Here is a 10,946-nt window from a genome sequence, read left to right on the forward strand (position 1 = left end):
GACGTATGTCGTAACAATGGATGATGGCATTTGATATTCATGTCAACTTACAGCAAAAGCAAAATATGTTATTGTTATTTTACTGACGCATTGGTGTAACTATTTTTGTTATTTGATAAGGGTATGGAAATATTTGCAAACTGTAAATACGCGTAACGGATTCTCACATTTCTTTTCATAAGCTGTTAAAAATATTGACACCAATGCTTTAATTAAAGTTTTAGACAATTTGATAAAATAAAATAATTATCATTCAGTACGATTCTACTGATTTTTTAAGGGATTACACTGTATTTGTTAGTGTTTTTTCAAAGCAATATATAAATTCAATATCTTAAAATCAATTTCGGATTTTTTATCCATAGAGGTAGGTCAGATAACGTATGAAAATATAAAATAAACAAGAAATGTGGTGTACATAATAATTCCAGCTAAAAGGAAATTTATTTCTAATAAATCATTAGACATTAGGATATTTGGGGAGTCGCAAATTACAATAAATAAAAAAATATCCAATGCATTACAATATTTTTTATTAAATCTATTTTTAAGAAGCAAATTTAGATATGAAAGATAAAAAGAAATATTGCGAATAAACGCAAAACTATTGCGTCCATTCCCAACAATGGGCTTCCATACTTTTTGCCGATTTGTACACCAATAACAAGAAATTTGGTGACTCTTATTTAGATATGACAGGATTTCTCAAAAATTTAGAATCATACGTTAAAGTAAAGGAACTTATTAAAAAGAAATAAAAAAAAAACACAGAAAAAAATCATTAAAACATGGAAACACATACTGAAAAAAAAATCTGCCACAGAGCTATCAAGTTTGAGCGTGGGTGTGAAAGTTCAAATATAATGTTATTTCCTTTTTTCATTTCACTGATATAGCACGTATAGTTATGGACAGGTTTTACACACTTGTAAACATATCTACACAAATTCCAAGTCCATGCAAATTACATATATAACGTAGATATACGTATTGCTAGCTTGTTTTTTTTATCTTCTCATTTTCTCTCAATAGTATGTAACATTATATCAACTTATTTGAATTAAGTTAAAACTATTTTTAACTTCATCGGGTTATGAAGTTACAAAATAGTGACATCAATGCTTATAATTAATTTCTCAGTCTACTTGATAACATAAAATAGTTTGAACGTACGATTCCATTGATTTTCCAATGGATTGTTTTTTTTATAAATTAATACGCAGCATCGATGTCTGTATTGTGGCGTCATTATAACGTCGGGTTTTCGCGCCATTCTCAGATTTTTTTTCTGTAGTATGAAGAAAAAGAATATGCCAATGTGAAAGTTGAATTTATGAGAACAAACAAAAATTAATTATATCAACATGAACCTACGAAAGACAGAACCGTTTGTGGTAACATATGGAATGTCCTGACAAGTAAGTCAGGGAGGAGAGTGTTGTGATGAATATAGGAAATATTTGATTAATTCTTGTGTATTAATTATATATCACGGTGATCAGTGGTTGTTCTACACAATCTGATTCAGAGCAATAGCTACGTCCGTTTATTCTTCCCGTAGGACAAACTCTATCGATCGCTAACCATCCAATCCAACGTTAAATATTTCGTTATAAATTGAGCCGCTTCACGCAGTGCTGCATATAAAGTGACATTTCTGCTCTTTATCCTTTCCATGAACGACAGACGGAGCACGTTTTTTATTACGGGATTCAGATTTAAATCAAATAAGAAATTACAGATGACATCAAAATTTGTGATCGTTCTGATATTATGTGTGACTGTTACGTCTGCAACGACACATTTTCACGTGAAGGAGCTTCATGATAAACTTATCGTCAACTCCAGCCACAATATAAGACCGGTGCTGAATCAAGCAAAACCTGTTAAAGTTGCAATTGACATAATATTACGTAGCATTAAGCTGTTTGACGAAGTATCTGGTAAGCTTTCTATGTCTGGAATATTCAAATTTGCATGGAAAAATGAGATTTTACGATGGAGACCTGTGTTGCATAACGATGTATTATCGATAACGTTATCAACCCATGATGTGTGGGTACCCAAAATTTTCATCAGCAATAGCGTGGACGAAGCAAACGTTTACAACAAACAAAACGACGCCGCAGACGTACTACAGTACAGCGATGGAAATTCATTTCTAAGAACTTTTAAGATATTTGACGTTATTTGCCAGGCTAGTATTTTATATTTCCCCAACGATGTTCATACCTGTACCACAGAATTAGAATCGACTTCTCATTTGCATGAAATTAACCTCACTTCTCCAAATGGTTTCGTTATGACAGAATTTTTCCCAAATCTTGTTTGGAATGTTGATTTAACAACGGTGGAAGATGATAAGATCGGGGTGAAATCAAAAGTCATATTCTACATCACTTTAAGTCGGAGGCCTACCTTCATTTTCCTGACTCTCATTCTTCCAATCATTGCCCTTAACTACATGAATATACTCGTGTTTCTGATTCCGGCAGAATCCGGGGAAAAGATATCCTACGCCATCACAGTGTTGCTGACCTTCGCCGTGTATTTGTCTGTATACTCCGACAAAATCCCACCGCTCAGTCTCCCCATCCCCATCTTCAGCGTCTCCTTGCTCATCAAATTAAGCTCAAGCTGTCTCATCGCTTTTTGCTGCATAATAATCTCAAAGATTAGTCACTATGGTTATGACCGCAGAGTTCCTCTGAGGCTACAACAATTTGTTGCATGTTTTCGGCGAAACCGAAAGGTTGGAGGCTTGACCAAAAAGCCGTCCAAGAAAGAGAAAGACTATGAGATTAACTGTGTTACTGATGTAATCGATCGAGAGACGAGTAGTCTCAGCCAGGAAGTAAACCTTCAAGAGAACTTGTCTCCAATGGAGGTCGGCTGGAAGGATGTGGCAAGACTATTAGATAGACTGTGTCTAGGATTGTTTACCGTGTCTGCTACCGTAGAGACAGTTCTATCATTAATGCTCATATTAATGCGCTGAAAAGAAGCGAATATTCACTTATGTTTATACACTAATTAGTTTTATTTCGAATCGTTAGAAGGAAATATGAGGATCAGGTATTGCTATATGTATCAATGTAATCGGGTTGCTTAGAGAAAAAAATCAGTTATTTGCTTATTTTATAATTGTTTCATTTTAACCATAACTCACTACATTTGCCTATGTGTCTTGGATATGGACAATAGATATGTAGTGTTTCAGAGTATTGATATGCAAAATACCCTATTCCAGCTACAGTATTTTAATGTAATGATAATATCCTTTAAAGACTATGGTATGCATATTTAGAAATAATTATTTCATTGTTTTCGTTTCAATGCTGTCAGAAATATCTTTCCATGGTAATAACGGTTGAGTGTTTTATCCATTTCTAAATTGAAATTCAATGTCACATTTTTTATGTATTTATGAAAGTCTAATAAATTCCTTTCATTTCTTTTAATCATATATTCATGCAAATTAATTACATTAATGCAGTGAAAAATGAGTTTGTACGCAACGCAATAATTTTCATTTTAAAGTTGTATGGTCTATCACTTTCGCTCTTTTTGTCATAGTGAAAACTGTTTTAAATGTTATACACATTTTTCTCCGTCTGTTCGAGGTTTAAATTTTCTAATTTTACAACTTTTTAAAAAGTTACAGCACTGTATTTTTATTTATAAAAATAAAAAAAAATGAATGTGTACACGTGGGAAATAGGCTCTATAGATGCCGAATCATTCCGAGCTCTTTCGAACATCGTCGCGATAATCTCGAAGTAACACGAGAGTTGTGAATCCAAGAGAAAATGTCAACAATTTTTCGTAAACAAAACATGGTCGACCTCAGCAGACTGGATCTCAAAGAAAATAATGCTCGCACATTACAATATTTGATACTCACAATATTGAATTACGGCAATGTGTGAATTAGATGTTTCAAATACTCGCTCTGTAGACATATCCAAGCACGATTTGCTCACATTAGCCAGAAGAAAAACGTAAACAAACACATGTTACGCTAATTACCTGAATCACCAGGTGCAAGTCGTGTGGACGTCAGTAACATGATAGATTCGGAATTCTGACAAAACCCGGATAAACAGGGCGTGATTGTATGTGCATTATTCAAAACAAGGAATATATTTTACCTAGATTTCGGCTCTCTTGTAGGCCGACTTATGCGTTTGGGAAGCTAAATCATCAAGTTACATGTTCATATTCAAATATCATATTATGTGTTTAAGCGACATATCGTTATAGTGAAATTAGCATGAAATATAACTTTAAATTTTCTGACTTTCTAGCCTACATATATTTTTGCGAAATCATTTGATAATTGAATGCATTCGAGCGATCGAAGGAGCAAATGATTCTATTCTAATGTCAATACTGCATTGTTTGAACATCACAGACGTAATCAAGATGAAACAATTGACAGTGCATAAATGGTACAGATACGGTCGATCATAGCATCTCATCAATGTCATAGTGATATCACCACAGGTTATTTACTTGATTTAATGCATTGGGTGACCATCAAAATGTGCTGCATAATTTCCCCCGATAATTTCGACACAGCATGTGGTAAATACAATTTAATAGGCGAAACATTTCAATGAGGAAAATGCTTAACTGTGTATTTGGCCTAGTAATAGTAACGACTGCCACGGACACTTAAGTATCAGTCGCTCACTTCAGCGAACCCAACGGGACATATCAGAACTAACCTGCTTGACAAGTGTGAATATTTATATCACTTTGACCCACACAAAGTAATATGCTATAAACCCAAAGTAAATAAAGTTTGCTACAAATTTGTAAAATGAAAAGCAATCCTTTCAATTCCTCAATCTCCAATTTTCCATTTCATGATAACATCATACGAGCATCCATATAATGTGTTCGCACAGTGATTTAGTAGTTCGTGGCTTGATTGCTTGTTGTTTCCTTTATCACGATTTCCCTCTGTTTCTAGTGCTGCAAGATGAGTATGTGTTCGTGAAAAGTAAATAAAAAAAGATTATATAAAATATATTGGTTTTTTTTTATCTTTTACGGCTTCGTTGTCGCTTTCGAATCATTTTTTTTCAACAAAAATGATAGAATGGAGTACAAGGATTCCGTGGTCGCAATTATCTGATTTGCGGTGAACATTGACTTTACATTATTTAGTACATAATTAATTCTTCCAATTGATTTATATAAATAGATTTCCAATGAATCATACTAGGAAACATTGTCTTTTGAAAGAGTTCTAACAATATCAGAAATCAATAATTCCTGAACAGAATTATCTTACTGATACATAACCGATTGTTTGAGGAATAAAGCATAAGTTAAGTATTTTCATCCTTCCTACAAAGGCAGTCAAGAAACAGCAGTTTTCTTATATCTATAAAAGCTTCAATAGAAGTCTATGATTGTTGTATCTTCAGCCTTTTAATGTACAATTATAATCGATGTTATCATAACGACTGAAATTCAAATTCATTAATTATCAAAATATTATAGCTTTCAAATGGCGTCGACATGCATGGTTGTATGTTCGGATAATGTTTTACTGTCGATGACCAACCTCAGTTGGCTAGAATACCCGGTATTCCTCAAACTATTAACGAGCTGGTCCATTGCTGTTCGTGACGAAGAGGTTTTACTGTGTATACAATCAGACGGGGTTTCGTAAAAAATATTCTACGACTGTTACCTTTACCATCTGATTAATGCCACAATGATCAAAAGTCAGCTATACTGTATTGCCGTTGATTTTTAAACAAAGCCTCTGAGAGAATATAACGAAAAAAAAAGTATTTGGAATAAGATTTAGATGAATGGTGTTAATAGGAAAATATTTAATATCTTAACGTGTATCAAGGCATTAAATTACGTGCATACTGTGGCAATTTTTTCGATTGCTGCCGGTACGGTTTAAGAAAAAAAAGGGAAATTTATCTCCTTTTTGTGTCTATATCTCGATGACAGAGGATTTAGTTGTCCAAAATTATAAAATTATGATTCATTAATTTCAATTTGAGTTTCATACTTGGGTCTATGCTGTTGTAATTTGAAAGGTTGTAGTTAAAAGGGAGGTAAGCCCTATATTCACACAAATATTGGGCAGTATCGGGTGATTACCGCCGATATTACCTTTAACAGAAATGGAATGGTCATTCTTATTATTGAAAAATGAAATTATCTATCTCGATTAACACAAAAAAGATCAGTCACTGTGAATCTTTGCGAGAGATATCAAAGGAACAATAACTACTGTATGAGATAATATAAGTATACCACTGTTTGATATTGCTACGATGTCAAAATGTTTTCGCAAAATATATTTTGTGCACGCTAAAAATTAATCAGTTTACATGTATTAGAGACTAGCTCTACTTCATCAATAAATCAATAGGTCAAAAAACAAAGAGAGAAAAAACATAATGCGCCAATAGAATAAAAGGGCGGGCTTCAATAGTTATTGAACATCATTAAAGAGTGTGTACCAACTAAATGGTGAAAAAAATCCAATAAATGATACAAACACCAAACAATTATATAATAGGAACCGAAATGTTTTATTGAATATTTCCAGAGTATATCCTGGATCATCATTAATAGCCAAAGAGTATCGGAGTCTATGGAAGTGCCAGACACCCACAGTATTGACATAGATAGTATTACGTATTGTGGTCTATTGTTACGCACTTAAACATATCTATTGAAGTTTCAACATTAACATGTGATGTCTAATGCCCAGTAAATGGTGTGCGAATTGTTCTGGGCGAGGTATAAATGGTCTCATTGAGCCAACCATATCGTCATACGAATCAATGTTTGGATGTTGAAAGCAAGCTGATGGTTTTAACTATTTCTATTTGGTGGATTTGGAAGTAAACTGTTTGTGTAATCAGAAGTTTTGAAAATGTTACTCGGTAAAGGACATAAAATGGTACTAACCCTGTTCACCATTTTGATAGCAATGTCTCCTGATGTATCCTTTACGACTGCGGCGTCCCATAGTCAGGTCAAGGATCTTTACCATAGCCTTATAGCAAACTATACCAGCAACATACGACCAGTCCTAGACCAAAGCAAGCCAGTTGATGTGACGGTCGAAATTATGTTGCACAGCATCAAACTGTTTGATGAGGTCTCCGGAGAACTTTCTATGGCTGGAATATTCACCTTCACTTGGACGGATGAGCTTTTACAGTGGAATCCTATGTCGGCTAACGACATTGCTTCTATGACTTTCACGACGTCCCAAGTGTGGGTGCCTCAGGTTTTCCTCACTAACAGCGTGAATGAAGCCCGTATCTACAAAACAAGTGACAACAATGAAGTCGTATATAACCCTAATGGTCACGCACTTTTACGAGCATTCAAAATTTTCGATGTCGTATGTCAGGCCGGTATCCTGCACTACCCGAACGACATACATACGTGTGGTATAGATGTGGCACCTATCACGAGGGTGGACAATATTAATGTCACCTCTATCAATGGTTTAGTAATGAAGATATTTAACCATAATCTAATCTGGAATGTAGAGTCAACTGGACTGAGCCATGACACGAGTGGAATACATTCAAAGGTAACATTCTACATCACTTTAAGTCGTCGACCTTCTTTCATTTTCCTGACTCTCATTCTACCAATCATTGCCCTTAACTACATGAATATACTCGTGTTTCTGATTCCGGCAGAATCCGGGGAGAAGATATCCTACGCCATCACAGTGTTGCTGACCTTCGCCGTTTATTTGTCTGTGTACTCCGACAAAATCCCACCGCTTAGCCTTCCGATTGCTGTCTTCAGTGCCTCAATGCTCATCAAGTTGTGCACAAGCTGTCTCATGGCACTCTGCTGCATTGTAATCTCTAAGATAAACTTCTATAATGAAGACCACAAAGTACCTTTGTCGTTGCAGCGACTCACAGCATGTTTTCTCCGAGACAGAAAGGTAAGATGTGTCACAAACCTTCCTCCGAAAGACCAATCGGTCGATTTAGTCACTGAGGATAGCGAACACAAGACAGGTAGCCTGATGATTGACGGAAATCTTAAAATGCAAGTCAACTGGAAGGAAGTTTCCAACTCCATGGACAAGTTTTGTCTTGTATTCTTTGCTGTGGTGTCGACCGTTGAGACTGTTGTGTCCTTATCTCTGATAATGTTCCGTCAGTAACACTTGACATGGCAGGATGACGACTTAGCAAAATGCTGACTCGACCGATCATCGAGGCAATGCGAGCAGTGATTGCTTACCTTTATATACTAGTAGCCAGCAATGTCTTTAGAGTGGTTGCTTGATTCAATGATAATAGTAAAGAGTAGATTTTATAGCTGTGATTAGGCACGTTTGAAGTCAACCGGGCACACAATTGTTTCTTTGGAGAGGTAACAGTGAAACTGTCCGCACAAAGAAGAAATTCGTGTATTGTTCAAACTTTTGTGTTGTAAATGAGGGGAATTTTACATTATACATTTTTTATCCGCACTTTTCAACGTGATGAAATTGTCTAAGTAATATCTAAGTTCAGTGGTTTTTAATTCGAGCTTTTCGTCTGAAGCTATGTACCAAAAAGAAGAGTCCGAAGACAAAGAGTGACATTCCCATAGGCCTTGCGAAAGGGAAGGGCCACATGAGGAAGCATTTCAGACGCTTAAGGATGTTTGGTTCCCACAAAGTTCAATGTGATGATTTTTTATAACATTTAATTCTTTCATTGGTGTTAAATGAGAGCTATTTTCTGAAGTGCTTGGTTCGTAAGTCCTGTTAGCTTAAGGTTAGTCAGTATTCATAGCTATGGTAATTGTGTGGTAAGACCCACCTCATCGTACGACATCTAGTCAGGTAACATTTTACCAACTACGGTCTAGATTGCTGACCGTTAACTAGGATTAATAAAACAATAACCATACCATTCTGGTGTGTAGAAACCGGGGAATGGAGGGCAAATACTACATCGCAATAGTTATAAAAAAATGAGCATAGGGATAGTTGAAATTATGATAGAAAGGGCTTTTTACGATCTCTCAAAATTTTGTCTTTACAGGCAGCCTATTCCATTCTCACACATATGTGGTATTATATGGATTGGTCATTACCACCAAACACATTTTGTTCCTGAACGCAAATCGTTTTTACTCGTTTTTGAAATTATTCATATATTCGCCTTTCACTTCAGACAAGATATATGCTTTCAATTCTTGCACCAATTGTGTAAAATATATTTTGATCACTTGTAAAACATGTGGGTTTTCTTCAGAGGTTTCTGTCTTTGTATATATCTACTAAAAGTTCAATCTGATTAAAATATAAAACATGAAAGTAGAAACTTATAAACATTTACATTTTGCATTTCACTATTTCATTTTAGAGAATCAGTTTTGATTAGAATTACCACCTTTCGTAATAGGATAAAAATATGACACTCTTCCATTAATATTTACAGGATTTTTGGATTTCTCAGGGGGGATTCGCGATAACAAAAAGTCACTGCCAATGTCATCTCTGTTTCATTCCAAGTAAGTTTCAACTCACTCCGCTAAGTCGGAAACAAAATGTTTTCATAATACCTTGATTGCGCAAAGTATGTTATCGAGGCCGAAAAATGACAGCACTTCATTGTATGAGATCAGCGCCCGGCACCATAAAGCTTTCTAAGACAGATTTTTTTTCTCAAGTATATGATTTTCCATTAGCTTGAGTAAAACATTTGTCTGAGAATGTTTTATGGTGCCGGGCCCAGTTCTTGTCAAAGCAGGCGGCTCGACAAGAGTAACTAACATGCACATTTTTTAGGGTTTTTTTGTGTTTTTTTTTTGTACTTGTTTGATAAATAGTTTTCGTTTTGTCTTTCGTAATACATATAAAACTCGTGATAAGCACAACAAAGTTTGTTTACTCAATGTCAAAGGTTACCAATACGATCAGATGTTAGAAGTACATGTGTTTGATATATATACCGCAGTCACCCAAAACCACAGGCGTCTCATCTTTACATGACGTTAGCTATCAGTATGACATTATGCATAATCAACCAACCAAAAAAAAAACACAACTCGGGAGAAGAAACAGTTATAAGATGGCAGACTAAACAAATATTTGCAAGAATTCCAAGCGAGCTTCCTGCTGTCCTGCATGTGGGTATGGAGAAAAAGTTATAGATAGACAATTTATAGGAAAATTGTTCAAGGCCAAAAAACACCACAACACTTTTATTTACAAGTTAACCTATCAATTTTCAGTTACATGTAAATAGCGACAGAGGAACATGTATGCCTAGGTTATATGATAAAGTTGAAAGTAAATTTATATAAAGCCTATCCTCTACTATACATAGGCTATAACTAGTATAGAACTAATAATGTATGTATAGTAGACATTGGGCAATAATTAATCATATATTCCTATAGAATCCGGACACTTGTACAGTGGAACTGGAGAAGTTAAAGATTGATATCTCAAGAAGACATGGCGGTTATCATAAGTATGGGATTGACACAAAAGTACAAATAACAAAGGTCGTGATCATTCCAGTTACATTCAAAGTAGTGTAGACTAACCGTTGGGACTTGAAAAGAACTTTTGGGTTAAATTAGATCCTACCAAAATAAGATAACATCACGTGGCCACGACCATTTTAATTTCGATTCAGGCAAGTCCCTACCCAATCTCACAAACATCTGATATAACTGTAGAAAATCGGCGATTAGGTAATGTGGCGTCACAGAGTAATTCATCCTCGATACTCTAGGGGTTCCGATCACTTACGATCTCTACATCCCTGTACTATCTCACAGTAAAACTGGAGGCAACAGAACAGGCAATTTAGTCATTTGATGTACATCAAAAGAGCCGTAAAACGGTACACTGTGGACTGTGGTTGACTGTGTGGCTTTGATGTTAGGCGTCACTCTCTCTGTAGTCTTCAAAGGAAATC

General features: G+C 35.2%; 2 protein-coding genes across 2 annotated transcripts; both read left to right on the forward strand.

Annotated features, from left to right (window-relative positions):
- Positions 1-2,312: 2,312 nt before the first annotated feature.
- Positions 2,313-3,158, forward strand: LOC138324540 (neuronal acetylcholine receptor subunit beta-3-like). The gene has a single exon (XM_069269593.1). The coding sequence runs from the start codon at positions 2,465-2,467 to the stop codon at positions 2,996-2,998; it is 534 nt and encodes a 177-aa protein (XP_069125694.1). The 5' UTR covers positions 2,313-2,464; the 3' UTR covers positions 2,999-3,158.
- Positions 3,159-6,854: 3,696 nt separating this feature from the next.
- LOC138324541 (5-hydroxytryptamine receptor 3A-like) lies at positions 6,855-9,207 on the forward strand. Its single transcript, XM_069269594.1, has one exon. It carries the CDS (start codon positions 6,920-6,922, stop codon positions 8,183-8,185), a length of 1,266 nt encoding a protein of 421 aa, XP_069125695.1. The 5' UTR covers positions 6,855-6,919; the 3' UTR covers positions 8,186-9,207.
- Positions 9,208-10,946: the final 1,739 nt, after the last annotated feature.

The sequence above is a fragment of the Argopecten irradians genome, chromosome 5, assembly GCF_041381155.1.
Source record: "Argopecten irradians isolate NY chromosome 5, Ai_NY, whole genome shotgun sequence".
Taxonomy (NCBI): domain Eukaryota; kingdom Metazoa; phylum Mollusca; class Bivalvia; order Pectinida; family Pectinidae; genus Argopecten; species Argopecten irradians.

Bases quoted from the DNA above. Each gene is read 5' to 3' on its own strand.
- LOC138324541 (XM_069269594.1), top strand. From the start codon at position 6,920: ATGTTACTCGGTAAAGGACATAAAATGGTACTAACCCTGTTCACCATT.
- LOC138324540 (XM_069269593.1), top strand. From the start codon at position 2,465: ATGAATATACTCGTGTTTCTGATTCCGGCAGAATCCGGGGAAAAGATA.